We start from the raw sequence: 22,494 nt of genomic DNA, 5'->3' as shown, positions 1-22,494 counted from the left end.
TGTTGACTGATAGTGTCATGTGCTTGTGTGAATGTTTTCGAGAATACACCCAGAAGTTCATAATTAAAAAAAAAATTTTAATTTGTTCCTTAGAGGCTTAAAATAGCATACATCTATTTCGTCACAGTTTGGGCCAGGAATTCAGACATGGCTTAGGTCCCTGTTTCAGGTCTCCTGCAACACTGTAGGCAGTCTCATCTAGAAGCTGGACAGGGGAAGGTCTGTTTCTACACTCACTCACGTGATTGGCAGCAGGATTCTGTTTGTTAGGACCTCAGTTTCTTGCTGGCAGTTGCTGTAGGATACACAGAGTGTCTTTGCCACGTCAGACCCAAAGTTTTCATTAGATTCTCAAGCCTCACCAGCCCTTCTCCTAGTCTTTTCTACTTCCTCTACCCCCTATTTTGATCCATCCTTTGTTAGATTATGTTCCCTGGTGGTGGCAGTCCTTTTCATCATTTCCATTAATTTACCAGTGTCTCCTAAGTCCTTGTTTCTGGAAGGATACTAACTTATTGATGTCTCTCAAGTGCTAGCAAACCTCAATGGTAGACACTGTGTTCATTTTACATGTGAAGAAATTGAGAACAGACAGTTAGTGAGCAGCTGCTCCGGGCCACTCAGCTGAGTCTGTGCTGCTCCTGCTCTGGCACCATGCCACCTTAAGTGGGCCTCAGGTGCTTGGGCTCCACTAGCCTTGCACCTTTTCACTCATTATTCCCTACCGTGTGCTTGTTGACTCCGCAAACCTCAGCGTTTTGGGTTCCCCAAATAAGCCTTTCCTCACCTGCTGCTGCCATTTCTGGCGCTCTCTGTCCAGGACACATTCTACCTTCCCACATAGAAAAACCTACTTACAGCCTTGCTCAGCCAAGGACAGCAGAGGTCTTGCTTTTCATCTTTATGTACTGCCCCCTGTTCCCTCCCACATACAAGCACACCCCCATGTGCTGCCTTCATGTCTAACAGTAACTTAGGTGGGAACTGCAGAAAGAAGCAGGCTGGGACACAGTTTTGGACTTAACAGAGTGGCTGCTTTTGAAGGGAGCTGGATGGACAGTAGGGAGTGTTCTGGGGACTTCCGAGTGTCTGCTAACTCCCAAATGTGGTCATTTTGCAAGCTAACCTTTTAGACACATTCTACCTTCCCACATAGAAAAACCTGCCCATCTTTAGAGACCTAACTCACATGCCACCGCTTCACATGAGTCACTGCCAGATCTCTCTTCTCCCACCAAGAATCTGCAGCTCTTCTCTGTTTCCAGCATGTGTAGTTTATCCTGGTGTAACACATCTTTGCTTGCCCTTTGGACTCCCTGCTAGGACATCGTTAGCTTCTGGACAGTGGAGACCCTGTCTTGCTTGTTGTTCCCCCATGATGCCTTGCACATAGCAGACACTCAGCTAAGGTGTAGGGAGTTGGTGGATAAAGATTTGCTAGAAAGCTTTACAATGGGTTTGAAGTAGCACTGAGAATGCAGAAATATGCTTTAGTGCATCTGGGATAAAATTGTCCTACTTGGCTCAGCGCCTATAGCTCAACCGGCTAAGGCGCCAGCCATGTACACCTAAGGTGGCGGGTTCGAATCCCAGCCCGGACCCACCAAACAACAATGACGGCTGCAACCAAAAAATAGCCGGGCGTTGTGGCGGGTGCCTGTAGTTCCAGCTACTTGGGAGGCGGAGGCAGGAGACTCGCTTGAGCCCAGGAGTTGGAGGTTGCTGTGAGCTGTAATGCCACGGCACTCTACCTAGGGGGACAGCTTGAGGCTCTGTCTCAAAAAAAAAGAAAAAAAAAATTTGTCCTACTTAATTGACTTGACCTCCTTTATTATTGAAATACTAGCTACTTTACTTTGATAACTCTTCTGAGATTGAACAAAACCTTTCTTAAAAGTTTAACACCTGTGCTTTTTCCTCCTAGTTTGAAGATTAAAGTTTATCTTACATTTTTCGTGTTAGTACTTGCTCACAAGAGTAGTATAGTAAATATTACATATGTTTTTTTATATCTTGTTCTTTTAATGGACATATTTTATAAGCAATTAGGAGGCTAAAAGGTGTGGTTACTTTGGTTATCTTATGATTGGGTAACGTATTTTCACTAAACGTAAGTGGTTATTGAATCAAACGGAGTTGTCTATTTCATAATCCAAAGGTACGTTTTCTTTGTCAGCACCATTAAGTTACCATGAATAATTTGAAGTACTATATTTTTCCATTAAGTTACAATGAATAATTTGAAGTAAAGTACCTTTCCAACTAAAAGGTTAGCTTGCAAAATGACCACATTTGGGAGTTAGCAGACACTCTGAAGTCCCCAGAACACTCCCTACTGTCCATCCAGCTCCCTTCAAAAGCAGCCACTCTGTTAAGTCCAAAACTGTGTCCCAGCCTGCTTCTTTCTGCAGTTCCCACCTAAGTTACTGTTAGACATGAAGGCAGCACATGGGGGTGTGCTTGTATGTGGGAGGGAACAGGGGGCAGTACATAAAGATGAAAAGCAAGACCTCTGCTGTCCTTGGCTGAGCAAGGCTGTAAGTAGGCGCTGAGGAGGATGGGACAGTCCTGAACTGGGGTCTGAGATGGGGAGCTGCTTTCCTGACTCAGGGTTGCTGCACTTCCAGTATTAATTGAAATGTGTTCCTACCTAGGAGATACCACCTTTTTTGTTTGTTTATTTATTTTAAATAAAAGATCAATTAAGAAAGAAGTCTACACATTGGCAGTGGTCAGCACATTGGATGGTCTCTTTTCTTCCAAACTAGTTTATGACTTCTGACGAAAACAGGAAGTGGCAACAGTGAATCGGGGTCAGTCTGCCTCTGCCAGCACCTTGTTTGCTAGGCCAGCAAGAGAGCTTTTGGCTCCCTCTGCTGGGCGTCTCTCCCACCCTCCTTCACATTTTGTCCCCAGCCTTCTGCTTTTCCCTGCTCTGCATGCCCTGACAACCTGTTCCCTTGCTGTGCTCATCCCACTTGTGATTATTTGTCAGTGTCTAACATCCACCAGGCAAGAAGCCTCATGAGGGCAGAAACCAGATCTGTCTCACTTCCTTTTTTTCCATTTCAGTTAGAGTGGGAATTCCTTAAATATTTGTTGCATGAGTGTACAAATGCCATGAAGCAACTTGAGAGCAATTCAATATGGTGTAAACTAAAGTGTAAGGTGACATTTTGTAGATGGCATGTGTTAGAAATTTAGAGGTCACTGGAGGTCAAATGAAGGTTTGGAGGAAAAGGAATCTTAAACCAGGTTTTAGGATTTGGCTAAGAGAGTGGGGGGAGGGTGTTGGGATTATTCCAGTCTGACAAGTTGTGAAAATGGGAGGAAACTGTTCCACATCAAGTTTTTTCAGGTATAAATAATTTAAGATTACTTCTGGATTTTACAACTTGGTTTTTTTTAGTAACTAAAAGGTGAATTAAAAAAATGGTGGTCATTTTGCTGAGCATAAGAGTCTTAACTGACAAAGCTAATGATCTAGAAAAACCTATGTTGGAAAATGTCACTTGATCATATGTGTCTGGAAGTGCAGATGGGAAAACAGATTTTCTTCTTTTTGCAGTGGATTCATTAAGTGTTTAGGAAGAAGCTCTCTTCTACACCATCTTCCACAGTCTGAGTAATCTGAGGCTAAATCTACACTCTACATTGTTTTATGCCTCTTACAAAAGAAGTAGCTGGATTGCTGTTTACTGGGTATCACTTGGACCAAGGTCCATCTCTAAGCTTGAAGCAAGGCATCTGCCAATACCTTGATTAAGTCACATAATCCCCTCTACAGCTGACATGTACAGAGCAAATATGGCAGAAATTAAATAATAATGATAACAGCTGACTCTTAATTACACAGTTACTACTTTCTAAGAGTGTTCCACTGAGCGTAGAAAGTTTAGGCTCCAGGTCATCCACATTCAGAGCCGGCTGGACGCAGAACTGGTGCTCTAACCACTGGACTCTGTTGGAGCCAGATGGCAGCCCCAGCCCCCCACCAGCAGGCCTTTCTTGTTCTCATATGCACCTGTGCCTTGTAGCTTCTGCTGTAGGAGAGTTAAATACCAAGGTATGCACGTTGATGGCAGAGTTTCTGCTTGCCATTTCTTACCTTGGAAAGGTAGTCTGTTAAACCTTTTATTCTGTAGAGTAGGACTCGTTAGTTCAGCAAACCTGGTAGAATGTTATTTATGTGGTGATACAGACATTAAACATCCACATGGGAATTATTTCTAGTCCTATTTCTTTTTATGTTGCACTTTAATTTTAAAGAAGTAGAGGTATTCCAAGTGAGCCTGGTATAGCCGTGATTGGAGTACACTAGCCCTCCCTCTGGTTGACCTGCCCTCCTATCTCCTGCATCTGAGGGGGGTTCCTCTATAGCAGGTGTCCTCAAACTATGGTCTATGGGCCACATGCAGCCCGCCTAGGACATTTATCCGGCCCGCTGGGTGTTTTTGCCGCCTTTGTCTGTCCTGCTTAGCAGCCATCTGGTCCTGGGGCCCGCAGTCCGGCCCTCCAACGGTCTGAGGGACAGTGAACTGGCTCCCTGTTTAAAAAGTTTGAGAACCCCTGCTTTATAGTATTCTCAGGTTTCTTGAATACATGGTCATTGAGAACTCCATGTCCTCCTCACTGTCCCCTTTCTCATCTTCTGCACTTGGGCCCTGGAGCATGGTGGAGAGTGTCTAGGTCCAGGATAGCACCATGGTGAGACAACACTTCTCAGCCTGGCTGCTGAGCCTCACTCCTGCCCAGAGAAGTGTGGGCTGTGTCTTCGGGGCTGGCCTCTGTCCTTTACCTGGGCATTGTTTCAGGGTCTTTGTCTCAGTTTTTCCCAGGCTCCCTCTTTCTACACTACTGAGAAAGCTGAGGCTGTGGATAAGAATTTCCTCCATTATCTCTATTTCAGAGTTTCTTTGTGTGTTTCCCTCCCTTTCTCCCTCTGAGGGGAGATCTCACTGGAGCTAAGGCAAGCCTGTGGCTTGGGGCAGAAATTTGGCACCATCTTCATTCTTTTATCGGTCTTGACTTCATCTCCTTGGTTTACAGACTATCCCTATGCCTTTGAGATAATGTCCTGTTTACCTTCTGTATTTGTTTTTAACTCTTTTTTAATTTTTATTTATTTATTTTTTTGAGACAGAGCCTCAAGCTATCGCCCTGGGTAGAGTGCCATGGCATCACAGCTCACAGCTCACATCAACCTCCAACTCTTGAGCTCAAGTGATTCTCCGGCCTCCACCTCCCAAATAGCTGGGGCTACAGACGCCTGTCACAACGCCCGGCTATTTTTGGTTGCAGTCATCATTGTTGTTTGGCGGGCCCGGGCTGGATTCGAACCCACCAGCTCAGGTGTATGTGGCTGGTGCCCCAGCAGCTTGAGCCACAGGCGCCGAGCCTTTTTGTTTTTAACTTTTTAGAGAGGATATCTTGCTTTGTTACCTAGGCTAGTCTTACATTCCTGGCCTCAAGAGATCCTCTTGCCTTAGCTTCTCAAGTAGCTGGGATTATAAAAGTGAGCCACCACACCTGGCTATCTTCTGTATTTAATCATGACATTCATCAAGAGTATGCCACACTCGGAGTTATTCAGGCCCCTCCCAAATGCAATGCAGTATCCTCTGTTAGGACTCTGGGTCTGGGGTTACAGGGCCAATGTGCTCTCTCACTGCCCAGTCTCCTCACCTCCCCACATTCCTGCTTCCTCCTTTCTGGTCTTTCTTCTCTAGGTTTCTTTGGCACTGCCATTCCTGTCTCCTGCACATAAATGCTACCTGACTTTCTGGGCCTTGGGTTAAGAGTCAGCAACCTGGTTTCTATAACTCAGTCCTGAAATATTTTCTCATCTATGATTATAGTCAGTTACCATCTTGTATCAAAAGATGACTTATCAAAGTTAGTATATTGAAGTTCTCACTTTCTGTTCCAGGTCAACAATTTAATAATTATCTGTTTTCTAGATAGTGTTTAAACAATATGCAATGATTAGACTCTTCCTTCACTAAATATTTGTTTACAAAAACTTATTACTTCAACAAAATGCTATTATTCTTAGAATGTAAGGTAGTATTTCCTATGGGAGGGAATGGACTGAAATCCATTTCCAAGATATTGATCAGTAAAGCATTTAAGAAAATATAAGGCAAAATATAATTTTTTTATGGAAAAGGAAGTAGACTTGCATTTTCTAACTTGTACTGCTTAACTGTCACTTGTCTTAACTCTTAAAGATAGAAACAGGTGAAGCTTGGTACATTCCCTGTACAATTGGCCTTGCTTCTTTCTTCTGGAATTTATACCCTGTTCAGTTTAAAGGCAGAAAGGGAGAGTCTAACTTTTTTTTGTTGTTTGTTTGTTTTTGTTTTTGTTTTTATTGTTGGAGATTCATTGAGGGTACAGGAAACCAGGTTACACTGATTGCATTTGTTAGGTTAAGTCCCTCTTAGAATTGTGTCTTGCCCCCAAAAGGTGCTTTATACACCAAGACCCCACTCCCTCTCTCTTTCACTCCCTCTGCTCTTCCTTTCCCCCACCCCTCCTTCCTTCTTTCTCTCTCTGCTCTCCCCTTCCCACACCCCCACCATGTCATTAATTGTCCTCATATAAAAGTTGAATACATAGGATTCATGCTTCTCCATCCTTGTGCTGCTTTACTAAGAATAATGTGTTCCACTTCCATCCAGGGTAGTACAAAGGCTGTAAAGTCTCCAGGCAGAGTCTAACTTTAACAATACTTTACAAAAGAGTTTTTCTTTATGACTTGTTTTCCTAACAAATGTCAATGTTAGTGAATATCTGGCAAGTGCTTATGACACCTTAGTTCTTGCTTTTTTTTTTTAGTCAAATAATGCTTAAGAGAATTCTGGTTCCTATTTTGGTTTGGACTTCTAATGAAGTGAGTGGTAGTTTTTTATTAAGTGAAGATAATATAAAATAATTTTGCTTAATCAAAAAGAAAACTCTCAGCTACTCTACCCAAAGGCGCAAGCATTTTAAATTGCATTTGGTTATTCAGGTGAATGTCTTGACTTACTATAATAACATTCTGTTTTGACTCTAATAAATTATAATCCTATAATTCAGTTCATTGCAGTTTTTTGTTTTTTGTTTTTTTTAAGACATAGAGTCTAACTCTGTTGCCCAGGCTAGAGTACTGTGGTGTTAATCTAACTCATAGTAACCGCAAACTCCTGAGATGAAGCGATCCTCCTGCCTCAGCCTCCTAAATAGCTGGGACTATAGGCCCCTGCCACGATAGCTAGCTAATTTTTCTATTTTTAGTAGAGATGGGGTCTTGGTCATGCACAAGCAGGTCTCAAACTCCTGAGCTCAAGCAATCCTCCTGCCTTGGCCTCCCAGAGTACTAGGAGTACAGGCGTAAGCTGCTGCACCCAGCCTACTTCATTATAATTTTAATGGGGACATTTTACCAGTAACATTAAAATATTTTTTTATTTGTTAAATCTCAGGGTAATGTGTTTGAAAGTTCCCTTTCCAGACGATACCAAAAAAGGGGGTTATTTAGACTTGTCACAGCTATATAGCTCTTTTTCAGTAATTTTATTACAAAAAGAGCAGTTGTGTTACATCTCGTTCAAAGCCCTATTTACCTCTCTACTCTAGGTGAGAGCATTTATAATTTTGCTCTGTCTAAAATGATACAGAGAAATAGTTTGGAGGTTTTCTCTGATTATTACCTTTGAAACATGCTTTAAACTTGGGAACTAGAGAAAAAGAGGAAATACAAATAAGTGAAAGCTGCTTCCCTCAAGTTACTGAGATTTCTGGGGTGGAAGAGTAGAGCCAGTACTCCCACAGCTTGCTTATGGCCGCAGACCCTATATGCCGAGGCACCTGATGCACCCACAGGGCAGAGCAGGATGGCAGAGCACTGGGCCTTCATTGTGTTTTCAGCCCTGCATCTTCACCCATCTCCTCTGTGACCAGCAGCCAGAGATGGTGCAGCGAGGACCTTTACCCTAGGTTCTGTTATCAGTGAGCTTTACCAAAGTAAACTCATGGCAGCTGGTGACTGTATGTGATGTATGGATTCATGTGGTATTTTTGAGAATGTGGGTGTCTCAGAGGGTCACTCAATTATGGCAGTCCTCCTAAATCATCAGAATTGACTTACTGCATCAGAATTTGTCTTGTCTTTACTAGAACCTCAAATATCTGTTCTCAGATTCTGCTGTACCCTAGAGTTCATTACTCACTAGCTACTCATAGACTTCGTCAACTTCCTTTAAGCTTAAAGGCAGAACATTTGAGGGATCAAAGTTCATTTCCCTAACAACATGACAACTAGGAAAGTTGAAAGTAGCTAAAAAGATAATGTAATGACAGTGTAATAACTTGAAGATATACTGGTTTAATGATTGATAAAGCTATAGGGTGTCTTAGCAGCTATTCGGTTATCATGAAAATGATAGGAATTTTAGATATTGGAATACTGGAAATTACTGGGACATCAGTGTGGCATGATTTTAGTGAAGAAAATACTAGAAAATGAATTCCAAATATGCCAAATGCATATACATGTATTTGCTACACTCATGTTTTCTGGACCAGAGTTTTTCATGTGAACTGTAAGGAAAATTTGGGCCAGATAATCTTTAATTTGCCATCCAGATCTAAGATTTTATGACTGAAGATAAAGGCTTATAACTAAATATGATATTCTTTTAATGGCAATTTGGAAAGTAATAGATTTATTTTGCAAATATCACCTGCCTCTAAATTTTATAATGCCTTTTATAATTATCTCTGTGGTGAATTTTAAATGAGAGCATTATTTGCCAAGCATTTTTCTAGAATTTCACCAAGCAAAAGTACATTTACCATATCAGAACTTATAAAGCTTTATAAAAATAGGACAACTAACTATGCTTTGCCTGGGAATAAACTCCAGAAAGCTGTTGTTTGGGTTATCCTCTTCATTTATTAACTGGGTAGCCTTGGGCACTCTCTGTTAACTTCTCTCTCCTCCCGCTCCTTATCAGTAGAATGGGACTAATAATAGTGCCATAGGAATGACCATGAATAGATAGTATACACAGAGTTCTCGATTTAGTGCCTTGCACAGAGTGCAGATGGTGATTATTAGTATCTATCTCTCACTCTTCCACATTCTCATTCTCATGAAGATAGCAGAGAGCTTTCCTGTATTCCATGGCCCCTTCTTTTCTAGGATGGAATATGTGTGTGCTCTGAATGTCAGTTACCTTATAAAAGAAGTCAGTTTCATAATAATGGTCATAATACTCTTTTCTTATAAATGACTGGTGACTCTGGTCATGCTGGTTTGACTAATTTAAACAAGAGTCCAAAGTATTTATCCTGAATCATGGAAACTTAAAAAAACTGAAATGAAAAATAAAACAATATATCATGAAACTGATATTAAATAATTTTAGCCTTTGTGATGCATGTTTTTATAAAATTATGCTTTTACCATTTCTAATTTATGATAAGATGGAGGAGTTGCAAGGACATATATCTTTTGAATCACGTTGATCACATGGTAAAGCTGACATTTTGCAGAGCAGAAAATGAGGCTTGATCATTCTTTAGAGTCTGTAAGTCAGCTAATAGATTGGGTATTTGGGGTGGGGAAGTGTCAAAAGGCAAAGAAAGGATTTAAGAGCTTAAAAGAAGGTAAAAAAACTTGTGTGACCTCCTATCAGATGAGGAAATGGAGGTACAAAGGGGTTGGGTGGCTTGCTGAGATGACCCAGTAAGTCCCTGGGCTATCTCTTCAAATGGTGCTCACTGTGTGCCTGGGCTGAGTTGGAGTACACTGGAGGGAACTTTGGTGACCATTTGTTGTGGGGGACTGGTGGACTTGGTCTGTTTTGCTTCTCTTTGGGTTCATAGTGTAGGGCTTTTTAAAAATCTGTTTAAAAATGGATTTGAAGAAAAAAAATGATTCTTTTATCCCTAGATGATAGAAAAATACTATGTTCATAAGAAATAAAACAGAAGAAAAGGAAGTGGAAAGCTGTGTTTCTGGAAGCATGTGGTCACTGTCTCAGTGTGGCAGGGTTGTCCCCAGGGGCAGGAACCCTCTGAAGAGGAAGGTGGACACAAGATGTCCTTGTGGTTGCCTGCCATAGCCTTCACTGTCATAGTGGTTTGAGAAGTTGTTGCTTCCTGTGTTCTTACCTTTAGTTCTGGCCCTTATAGATTTGATAGAGAGGAAGCCTCTGCAGTCCACCAGGTTGTAGCTCTCCTCTGCCATCCTAGGGAAAAGGATGGAAGTTTTCCTTCTCAATTGGAGAAAAGATCTTTTTGAATGAGGCACCATGCTAGGCTCTGGGGACTCAGTGGTCAAAGGACTCACCTTGGGGAGCTTACCCACTGTGGGGAAGACATGCTGATCAATGCCCACAGCACAGACACTTGCCAGGTGCCACCTGAGCTCAGCATGGAAGATAGGACCTGATGGAGGATTCCAAAGAGACCTCCACAAGAAAGAGGAGTTTGAGCTATGACTTCTGGTACTATATTTTTTTGTTTCTTTTTGGTCACTTACCTGTCTTTGCTGTCAGGCAGTAACCCTCTGAGGATGCTAGTGATGTCCCTTTTCTCCTAATCATAGGGCACCTAATAATACCTTTCACTTGGGGACATTTAGTAAAATATTTGGGTTTTTTGTTTGTTTGTTTGTTTGTTTTTTTATTGAATGGTAACTATGTACATTAATGCACTTCTGGGGTACAGTGTGGGGTTTTCACACACAATCCGAAACACTTCCATCAAACTGGTTAACATAGCCTTCGTGTCATTTTCTTAGTTATTATTTTAAAATGTTCACATTCTGCTCTTAGAAAGATTCACTTGTACCCTTGTAAGATAAACCTCAGAAGTGATCCCTCCAATCCTCCTCCCTCGACTCATTCCCTCCTCCCCTCTCCCTCCCCCCTTCCCGTATTCTTAGGCTGTTATTAGATTATAGCTTACATATAAAAGGTATAAATTAGTTTCATAATAGGGGTGTGTACATTGGATACTTTTTCTTCCATTCTTGTGATACTTTGCTCAGAAGAACATTTTCCAGCTCCATCCATGTGAACATGAAGGATGTAAAGTCTCCATCTTTCTCTATGGCTGCATAGTATTCCATGGTGTACATATACCACAGTTTGTTAATCCATTCGTGGATCAATGGGCACTTTATTTGTTTTGTTTTTAGAGAGAGTCCCACTTTGTCACCCTAGGTAGAGTACTGTCACGCGTTACCGCTCACAGCAATTCCCTTGCCTCAGCCTCCTACAGGTGCCGGCCACAAACCTCTAGCTATTTTTAGAAATGAGGTCTCTGGTTCAGGCTGGTCTTGAACTCCTGAGCTCTGGCAATCCACCTACTTCAGCCTCCGTGAGTGCCAGGATTATAGGCATGAGCCACTGCTCTGGGCCCTAAACTGTTTGTTGAATGGATGAATTTCTAGTCTTTTTATTTTTTTTTGTTTTTTGAGAGACAGAGTCTCACTTTATCACCCTTGATAGAGTGCTGTGGCAGCATCACACAGCTCACAGCAACCTCCAACTCCTGGGCTTAGGTGATTCTCTTGCCTCAGCCTCCCGAGTAGCTGGGACTACAGGTACCCTGTACAATGCCCAGCTATTTTTTTGTTGCAGTTTGGCCCGGGCTGGTTTTGAACCCGCCACCCTTGGTATATGGGGCCAGTGCCCTACTCACTGAGCCACAGGCACTGCCCGAATTTCTAGTGTTAACCTATCATTAGTTTTTTCTTTCTAAAAAATATTTGTTGATTAAATAAATGATTGGCAAATCAAAAATGTTGATTGATTTTTGACTAAATTTGGTTCATAGTTAGTATCCATCTTCAGGATGTACAAATGATAACTAATAAAAAATGTTTAAAGAGGCATATGTTTAAAATAGTTTAACAAATTTTAATTAAATTTAACTGGATATAGATTATAGATTCAGTGTCTTCCAGTGGGAGGAAAGAATCTTCCCCCATGAAATTATTTTATAAATTTATTGAACAATGTGATTTTTGCACTACTCTCATTTTCTTAATTAAAATTTTTTATTTATAAGGTAATACACATTTGTTATAGAAAAATTAATATATAAGTGAAAAGCAGAAAGTTTCAATTTAATGTGTATTGATATGCTTAAATTTTTATTTGATCATATTGAGTAAATTCAGTAAACTTTATGATGAAAAATTCCCTGAAGGGTTCAATGTAATCTGTGTTAGAAATAAAAGTCTTAAACATTGACTTTTTTCCTCAAGAGCCAAATAAATGAACCATGTTTTGATTCTGATTTATCGTCATCAAAATTAAATTCAGATTCAGTAGATATGTTACTGTTTGTCATTGTGTTAAACTGTGTTATATTAACTTAGAAAATAAAATACCAGAGCGGTGCTTTGACCTACTAGAAACTTGCTGTCTTGTATCCTGCTTCTAATTAGCCTTCGTGTGGGGAATAGAGAGGAAAAACCTTGAGGTATTTAATGTAAAAATTTGTCCTTCCTGTTATCTTTTCAGTATTCAGCTTTCTTCTTTTTGTTTCGCTTCTCCCATTTCTCCATCGATGATTCTGACTCCTTTTGGAGAAATCCCTCTTTTTTCCTTATCTTCCTGTCCCTTCCACTCTATGGTTGGTAGAGCATCACTTTGAAGAGGAAGAGGGTCTCTGCCGGCTTCCAGGAGGGGTGGAGGGAGTTATCTGTTGCATCTCTTCTTTCTCCTCAGTTTGTGAAGAACACGATAATTTGCTAAGGCCCTGGAACCTCCAGTGGGCTTAGGGAGGACGCAGCAGGCAGTCCTGCTCAGGGATTTCTCAGGTGGCATTGAAAGCACCAGAGGTCTCTTGGTCATGTGAGATAGGGTCACATTTCTGAAATTTACAATTGCATCTACCCAGAAAGGTTGAATGTGAGGTTTCGTGACAGACCTCATCCCTATAAAAATAAGTGGAGTGGAACCATCACTAGAGTTAGGTTGTAACCCCTTATACCCCTTTTAATATATGCTTAAGAAATAAAGCAAAAAGCAGATGTATTTTAATGAGAAAAATGTATTTGCAAAAAAAAATGTATTTACATGGGATTATTGGTTTTTTAAATCAGAACAAGCGAGGTACAACTTTTGAATTATTTTTTTGTCATTTCTGATCCTGAAGTCTTAGAGCAGAACAGAATCAGCGAACCTACCACATATATATATTTTAAACTAATATGCATTATAACAGGATATAAAATTTTAAAAATATAGGAGTTAGGAGTCATTTTTATAAATTGAGTAGCTTTCTTTTTAGTATATTTAAATGTCATATTGAAGGTGATTATTTAATGTATTCAATTTGGTTTTCTTATAAAAATTGGTCTAGATAGAAAAGAATATTCTTTAGAAAAGTAAAGATCTGATTTTGAGAAATATTTTATATCTTAGAGGCTACATATGTACCCTTTTTGCCCCTTTCAGAGCATTTTGAATCTTCCTTTGGGTTAAATGTGGGGTTTTTTGAGAATTGTTTTAGGAAATACCTCTCCATGTATTTATGGAAGTACTTTATTTTATTTAAAAATGCTTGTTACATGTTAAAAACAAACAACAACAAAAGCCCTTAACTTAAATGTACTTTGTTCCTGTGTAGAGCTGTTAATGTTTCAAAGGTGTTTTACATACATAGATTTTTCTGAATTATAGATTCACATAATAACAAATTCTGCTTATTTTGGTTCTCCACAAAGATTTGTTGTATGAACTTAAAATAAGACTACAGCTGATTTGTGTAGCGCATATTAACTGTTTATTTAGTTTAAGTGCACGTCTGTATCTCTTCTTTCTGATCAACCTGAAAAATTTGCATGCTGCACGGTAGCCATCTTCTTTTATACTTTATTAAATATCTGTCAATTATAAATATCAAGGTTTTACATTAATGTCAAGATAGTACATCAAAAATTCATGGAATATGTGACTTTTTCCAAGGGTATTTAATACTTAATGCATTTGTGTCATTTTTCTTTCCAGAGATATTGACAGGTTTTATTAAGTGTTTGTTAGGGAGATTTCATTTTTATCAAGGGACTATAAAGAGAAGCTGCATGCTAAATCAATTTTTTTAAGCTGGAATATTGTTCATTTTTTCATCTTCAAACACTTATAATCCGTAGGTTTTATTTAAATTTCTTCTTGGTTTATTTTTGTTTTATGTGAGTGATAGTTCAAGACAGAACTTTAATAAGGATCAAATATGCTGACTGTAGTGGTTTTTAATTTCCTTAAGCACAGCTACCAGACCCGTGCAATATGGTAAATTCTTCAAAATGTCATACTTACATATTTAGCAATATTGCTCCTTTTTATTGAAGCCAAACAAACAATTTTAGATATTAATCTTTCCCAAACATAGTGATTATTTTGTACTAGGTACAATATTTCTGTCTCACAATGAATGCCTCCTTTTGATGGAAAAGGAAATGGGAAGAGTGGTTCACTGGGTTGCCTGGCTTGGCAGGGAAAAAACCAGAATCCTCTGTTGAAAGTAAGCTCTTTAGTGTTCTGATTATGAGCTATGGCAATTATTCATTTTTCCAACTTCAAATATTTATTTATTATGCTCAAGAAAGTAAAAATATTAATCACTTAAAAAGTTTACAGCAAACCTGAGGTTAGTTTCTAGCCCTGCATTTATTTATTGGGAAGTTTGGGTTGCAGGGAGTTCATACTTGGACATACACATGGCCTGCTCTCTTCGGGCCTGTGCCTGAGGACCCCTGCCTATGTGTCTTTCTGACAGGCCAGATGAACCTCTCTTGGGATGCTCCTCACCCATCCCAGGTGCAGCTATGTCTTAGAAACTGTAGTCACAATTGCTTTGGATACTAAAATCAATTGGTTATAAAAAAGAAAGTAAGTTTTCTGTTTTAATTTTACTTTTTTTTTTTTTTTAAGTACAGGCTATGAATGTTTTCCGTTGGAAAAGGCTGTCAAAAGCAATAAAACCTACACAATAAAAACTACAATGTGCTTGTAGTAGACATTTGTCTTACCCTTGTTCATTTTCAGAACAGAGTAAGTTTAAAACATTTGTTTTCAAAGTTAAGTATTTTTTACATAGGAATTATTGTCAGTATTTGAATTTTTCGAAGCTCTGTAAAACTTTTATGTAATGATTTTGAGAGTTCCTTTTTTAGAAACCAAATTTTAGAAACCATTTTCAACAAATCCAGGTTTAGTTTGGAATAAGTGGCAACCGAGAGGCCTTGCTCTGAGAAGTAATTCAAGAATACCCTGACTCTAACCTATTCACCCCTTTTCCCAGTAGGTGGCGATAATGTTCCAGTAGTGAGAGCTGTGTTGAAATGAAAGTTATTTCCTTTTTCTAGTGTCACATTTTGCTGTTAAGTGCATGTGTCAGTGGCAGAATAGCTTTTTATACCAGAATTACATTCAGTGGGCACACCCTGTTTTTTTAAAGAAGATAAGAACAACCATTTCTAACAGATTCTGCAAATATTATGTAACCATGCAGACAAAATAATCTTCAAAATTAATCTGAAGAATGCATTTATACCTTTTTTTACTTGGGTTTTTTTTTTTCTTTTACAACTTCATCAGGACTGTAAGAAATATATATGAATAATAGAAAGGGAAACATTTTGGAGAGTTTATTGTCCATCTCTGGTCCCTGAGATCACATCTTTGAATAGTTTTGTAGGGTCTGAGGTGTAAGATAATTTGAATGTTGGGAGATTCTTTTTCAAGTCATTTTGAGATTCAACATTCTAATGTTGATAATTGTGAACATTTCTGCTATTTAATAATTCAAACATTTTTGTTGGGAGTGTCATTTTTAATACAGGGCTTAGCATTGGAATTTACTAACTTTCAAAATATTATAGAAAATTTCACAGTTTAAATGAACTAAAATATTTACAAATGATGAAAACAATAACACTTTCCTGCCTCCTAACATATGAAAACAGAGGGGATATGCAAAGTTCCCAGTTGAAATTTCATTTTAAGTTAAAGGAAATTTTAGCAATGGCATTTCCTTTATTTACAGTCTCTCAGTTTTTCTGTAGTACTTGTGACCAAATTGGTTCTTATATATATGCCAATTTGCACTTTTGTAAGGAAAAATTTGATTGCTATTGCAGATAAATTTAATAATTAAATGGAAAGCATCCTTAGGACTCCTAGAAGTGAGACGCTCCAATCCCACAGGACTCTGACCTCCTCACTGTGCTGACTATGAGCTTGTTCTCCTCTATTCTCCAGATGGGATTTCCTGATCTTTCTGTAGCAGCTAGAAAATGTCCCTGGGTAGTATGTTATTTTATATGTTGATCTAAAACATACCTACTTTAATTTCATTTTTGTTGTCACAAATATACATTTTAAAAATCATGTTGAATGTATGTTTACATTTTGGCTTTTCTTCCAAAGGGTTAAAACTGGGCTAAAGACTAGAGGGGAGGCAGGCACCTGGGAGCTAACACCCATTGGCAGCCTTTTGTAATACATAATTTGCCTAAAATTGCGCACTGAGCACAAGCTTTTGTTTTCTAATTGATTTACGGTTTGAGCCACTTTTACCTCATTCCCTACCGTCCTACACATGGTGCCAGCGAGTACATTACAGTGAGCGATGATAAATTACAGTGCACTTGTGATGCCAATGCGTCAAGAGTAAAAACTGCATGCTACATGGAGCTTCGTGCATTAACAGTGGTGCGGAGACACAGCCACAGCAGAATTTCATTTGTATCTCAAATAACCATTTGTTCATTTGATCACTTACTGCAATCTGTCTATCAGACTGTAATTGAAACTGAAGATTAAAATTATACTGTTACAGCTTTTAATTTCTTAATTGAGACAAAAGTTTTTAAGTGCTTAAAAGGTCTAAGGGGGGGATGTTGTGAAGAGAGAATATGAAACATATAACATTTTCTCATAAGTGTGAAGTTTTAGATATTTTTACCAAATGTTCTTTTGTCCCGAAAAAAAAGTAGTAAGATTTACATATGCTGATCTCTGTTTTATCTTTATCTTATTTGTTTTATGATCTTATTTTATATCTTATTTTATCTTATTTATTTTATAATCTCATAAAAACTATACTTTCCTGGATTTTCTGTGCTTGATTCACATTTGCTGTGTTATGATTCATTTGCACATAAGGTGATTCCTATGAAGTGATTTAAGTGAGAGGTGAATGAAAGAATCTTCAGTTTATTAGAGTGCCTTTAATTGTTCCTTTTTTTGATACCAGAAGAGATTTGAAATCTTCTTCTGAAGGCCTGTGTGGCACATCATGGCTCGAGGTATTAGGAAAGGCCAGGAGGAACACCTGACTTTGGAAGCTCTGCTTCCTTTTGGCAAGGGTGTGCCTGCCTTTTGTAAAGTCAGTCCACCTTAAATTTTATTTTGTACGGTGTCTGTGGGTGCTAGTATTGAAATATGAAGAAGCAGATTTATGGCGGCTGCTGGGCACAACAAATTAAGTTGACAGTGATGTATGAGAGCATAATAGCACGATGATCCCTCAGTAGCGCGGCTGGACGCCTCCTGCTTCATTTGGCTCTTGTTAGGATCTGTTAGGCAGCTAAATAATGAAATTCTGCTGACTGATTTCTGTTTTTCCTTTTTCTCTTTTCACCTCTGCTTTCTAAAACTTCTAATTCCCAGACCCATCCTCATGCCAACAAACTGCCCTTGAAGGATTCTTTCACTTATGAGGACTACAGGTTGGTGTGGGCTGTGTATGTGAATGTGTGTGTGTGTGTGTGTGTGTGTGTGTGTGTGTTGGGGGTGGTTTCTAAGTGAATGTGGGATCTTGGAAGTGAGGGAAATGGTTCAGTAAGAAGTGACCTGCTGTGACCATTTAAAACATCAAAACAGATAGTCTTTCAGAAGTTATAATGAACAGCTTGGATAAGTATCGGCATTTTAATAGCCATGATGCCACGTAGAAATTGCCATTAACCTGTAGTGGTAGGGGATTATCGAGGTAGCCAAATGCTACTTAAGAGTAACATTAGTGTTGGGTGGTCCTAAAGACATATTTTTCATATTTAAAAAAGGCTATGTTAGTGTAAAATAGGGGTTTTTTAACAAAAGATTTAATTCACTACACAATGTAATAAAAGCCCCGCATTTTGCATTTCATAACAATTCTTAGGGGATTCTGATCAGCAGCCGGTTTTATCATTTGCTTTTCATTGAGGCTTAACATGCGTTCAGAGTCAGCATTTGGGGAGAAGCGGGTAGAGTTGGTTTGGGGAAGGAGGTTTTGTGGAAGGGCCCTGAAACCTGTGCACAGCCTGCCTTCCTGGTTCTTTCTTCCTGTGAACACCTCCCTTAATCTCTTACCCCTGCACTTCCTCTGGCTTTCTTCCTCTTCTGTTTATTTCCCCTTCATCTCTCACTGCCCCCAAAGCTTAGATTTAGTTTCTAATGATAATGAAAGCCAACATTACCTTTGGTACTGAGGAAAAGGCTTTAAAATTTGTGAGAGGTCAGCTGAACTGAAATTTCTGGTTGGGTTGTTTCTTACTGCAATTGGCTTTTAAATGTTTCAACCTTAAATCACCTTTTTTCTTATTGTTATAGGTGGGCAGTCTCTTCTGTTATGACACGACAAAACCAAATTCCCACAGAAGACGGTTCCCGGGTGACCCTGGCTCTGATTCCTTTGTGGGACATGTGTAATCACACCAATGGCCTGGTAACCATCTCCTTTCTCTGTGCTGTGTTGCTGTGTTTGGTCTGGGAGGCTGTTGTTGCTGATCTTTCAAGTGGATGGACATTCCCACACCATCATATTCTCTCCCTAGGTCTCCCTCCAAAAGGAGCAGAAAAGGCCCATTTCTCCCCACCTTCCACAAATGGAAGCTGGTGTTTTCATTTCACTGTGTTAATACTGAAAATGAGGAATCTGATACCATTTTGAAAAATCATAGTGAGCTACATTTATTTGCTAAGCCATACATAATTCCAGTTTAAACATTCACTTTCTTATCTTAGTGTACCACAGACTAAACCAAAGTTTTTTTAAATTCTTTTTAAAGTACTCATTTATTGAAAAAAATTTTTTTTTCCTTTTCCTTTTTTTTTCCTTGCTGATTCTGCCTTTCCTTTTTTTTTCTTGCTGACTCTGTTTTCCCTTCTGTACTTTTCTCTGATTCTTTCTTATCCCCTCTCCCTTCCCTGATAGGCTGACAAATCCTTGGCGGCGTTTATTAACCTGCTTTTATTCAGGAGCCGATACTCACTTTCCCTGGTGTAAAGGAACAGGGAGGAAGGGGCACTGAACCTTTGCTTCTTGGCCCTCAGTTGGCATCACCAGATATGGGAAGCACTGGGTAGGACATAGGACAAGAGAATATGGAAATTTTATTATTATTGTCAGTCTCTCTGTTTCTCAGCATTCTTTAGATTCCAAGCAGCAGCATAGGTTGAAGTGCTCTCTGTGTTGAGATGGTTGTCTGAGAAAGATTTCCTGATATTAATAAGTAGAAATAGGATATGTTTCGGACTGTTTTGAATTTTTAAACATTGTTATCCTAGTATACTTGTTGGTTAGTGTTTTGTTCATCCTTTCTCAATATTAGCTTTCTTTGTTATTATTAGCAGTGTTATAAATAGACAAAAGAAATGCTATAAATGATTATTTCACATCTAATTCCACAAAATGGCCAGAACACATGTAATAATGTGTGCCAGACACTTAAGATAAAATATCTTAGTGCTAATTTGAGAAGGTCTAGCAACAAGTAAGATCTTGAATCTTAAAAATATTTAAATTGTATCAAGAAAGAATAGTTTTGCTTTTAGAATTACATTTTTGCCTTAACTTAAGATATGCTTAATTTAATTAGCAATACTAAGAAATAGTAGCGTGTTTTATAAACTGTTTTTATTAGAATGTAATTTTTTATATTTTGTTCCTTTTTTTTCCTTCAGAGATATTTTAACCTGATCATAAGCTTTATTAAAAAAAATTTCAAATAGCTTTTACTATCTGACTATAGTATTTTTTTCTTTTGGGATTACATCATTGACTCCCAAACTTGATTGATCATTAGAACTTATTTATTTATTCTTTTAAGTACATGCCTTATTTTAAACAAACAGACTTAACACAGAAGCCTCTGGAGTAAAGAGAGAAGTAGGTCCCAACAGCCCCAGCATCCATGGTGCACTTGATGCCTGAAGGTTACTCTAGTCCTTGGCTTTATTTGGACTTTTCTCATTTTTTGCTGTTCATGGACGCCATCATGCAGACATGTGCTGGGTTTTATTTTGCTTTCACATAAATGGAATATAATGATTCATTTAGAAAAGGCTTAAATTATCTCAAAATAAAAATAATGAATTGATGATAACTACTGCTGTATTTTCCCTAAGCCTATTCAAATAGTTTTTAAATGTATCATCATGTGGCAAAAAATCAGTAACCGTTTAGAAGGTTTATTCAAGATGCTGGCACTTTTTCTTATAATGGTTATTTTCCCTATATATTTAACTCTTACACCTTTGCTGAACCATTTCTAACTTTAATTATACGATTTTATGGGAAATTTACTGTGGCAGAATTTAAGAAATTCTGTTTTTAACACTATAAAGTTATGTATTATACACATTAACAGTTAAAAGGTCTTCTTTAAAATATAGTACCTAAAAACAAGGCTCAGCTTTTCAGACAAGAGATTTTGTGTGCGTGTCTATCCTGACGATCATTTTCTTATTGTCAGTCTATCCTGACTATTACTGAGGGAGTAGGTAGGAATTTGTAACCCAGCAACACTGTCTGCTTCTAACAGTGTACCCAAAACCTGATTGTAGTAGTAGAAACCAAAGAATCAAGTTGGTATCAGTAATTACAAACCAATAACAGCAAGGAAATATAGAAGGAAATCAAAAAAAGGCTGAGTGAACACCTAAAGATTCTGGTGAATATTAACTAATTTCCTAACCAGTTGGAAAAACATATGTAGATAAGGTTATAAGGTATTATACTAACTATAAGAAATAGTATGTCTTTATATCTTGCATGATTTGTCCAATATTAGCATAAGCAGCAGGTTTTCTTTCTTGAGGTTGTTCAGTTTATTTGAGAAGGATCCTTCTAAGTAGTTTATAGACAATGGTATTAGTTCCAATACATACATATATTGGAGTAATCAGTCTTTGCGTTTGAATATGTGACTTTATGGGGCAGCTGAAAATTCAAGCAGAATTGAGGGAAGCTGTTTTTGAAGATCTTTCCATTTGAGTACTTTTTTTTTTTTTAATTTGCTTTATTTATTTATTTATTTTGCAGTTTTTGTCTGGGGCTGGGTTTGAACCTACCACCTCCGGCACATGGTGCCAGCGCCCTACCTCTTTGAGCCACAGGCGCCGCCCTCCATTTGAGTACTTAAGAAAAACTGAAAACATTTAGATTTAGATGAATTTTAGCCTCAAAAGTAAAACCTAAGGTTTTACAGTCTTGGCCAAGGCTTCTGCACAGCCTGTCCCTGTCACCCCCTCAACAGGTGTGATTCACCTCGGGTTCTTCACTCTTCCTCAGACACCAGCACATGCCCATCTTAGGGTCTTTGCACTTCATGTGCTCCTGCCTGAGAGCCCACACCTTAGCTGTTCCAGGACTCGCAAACCTCCATCGTGGCTGTACCTTCCACCTTGCAAACCCTCCTCCCGTCCTGTTGGATTCCTATGTCTTACCTACTTAGTTTTGTATATCATTGGTTCAACTCCTTCTCCATTAAAATAGAAGTTCTAGGAAGGGCAAATTTTTCTTTTTGTCTGTTTTGTTCATTGTTGTGTCTCAATGTGAGTATAATTTTTAATGAATTCATGAAATGAATATGAAAACCCATGTCTGAGAAGAAAGACCAGAGAGAAGTAAACTAAAATGTCAGTGTGATTGTGACCTTTTCTGTCTTTTTAAAAAAAAATTTTCCAAATTTTATTTGATAAGCCTGTATTACTTTATCTCTGCCCCTACCAAAGATTATGATAAGCACTTGCAGAAAATTTGAAAAATACAAAAACAAAGAAAATTTTAATGCTCTATAATCCTCATTCAGTTTACATCTTAAAGGATGTGTGTCATGGTCTTCCTCCTCTATTACTTTCATTATGTAAATTAAACTGGAATAAGACTGTAGACCTAGCTGGCTAGGTGTGTTACAGAGCCCAGCACAGGTGAGAGTAGTGAAGCGCACCATGCACAGGCCCTGGCCCCCACTTGCTGGTGTGTGCTAGTGCGCACCTTCTTGTGCCCCCTTCTCCAGCATTGCCAGCGGTCTGCAGCTGGCCAGGCCCCTGTCCCACCCACACTTGAAGCTCCTGTGGGGCTGTCCTCAGCTCCATGTGTGAAGTTATGGGTTTTTTTTCCCCCTGTATCTGTCTTCTGCTTGATGTCCCTGTGGGTGGGGACAGAGGCTTTTTATGCTGTTTTCTAAGTGCCTAGCTTAGGGCCTGGCATAGA

General features: G+C 38.8%; 1 protein-coding gene across 1 annotated transcript in view; it reads left to right on the top strand.

Moving 5' to 3' along the window:
* The window catches only part of SETD3 (SET domain containing 3), a 90,713-nt gene that overhangs the window by 56,728 nt on the left and 11,491 nt on the right, over positions 1–22,494 (top strand). The window contains exons 7-8 of the mRNA XM_003787031.3: positions 17,685–17,743; positions 18,609–18,723. Of these exons, the coding sequence (XP_003787079.1) occupies positions 17,685–17,743; positions 18,609–18,723 (174 nt within the window). The remainder of the gene's footprint in view (positions 1–17,684; positions 17,744–18,608; positions 18,724–22,494) is intronic.

Source organism: Otolemur garnettii, unplaced genomic scaffold (assembly GCF_000181295.1).
Source record: "Otolemur garnettii isolate 467f Iridium unplaced genomic scaffold, OtoGar3 scaffold00020, whole genome shotgun sequence".
NCBI classification, from domain to species: Eukaryota; Metazoa; Chordata; class Mammalia; order Primates; family Galagidae; genus Otolemur; species Otolemur garnettii.
Note: the sequence above shows the minus strand (reverse complement) of the source record. Positions and strands in the feature narration are given on the sequence as shown.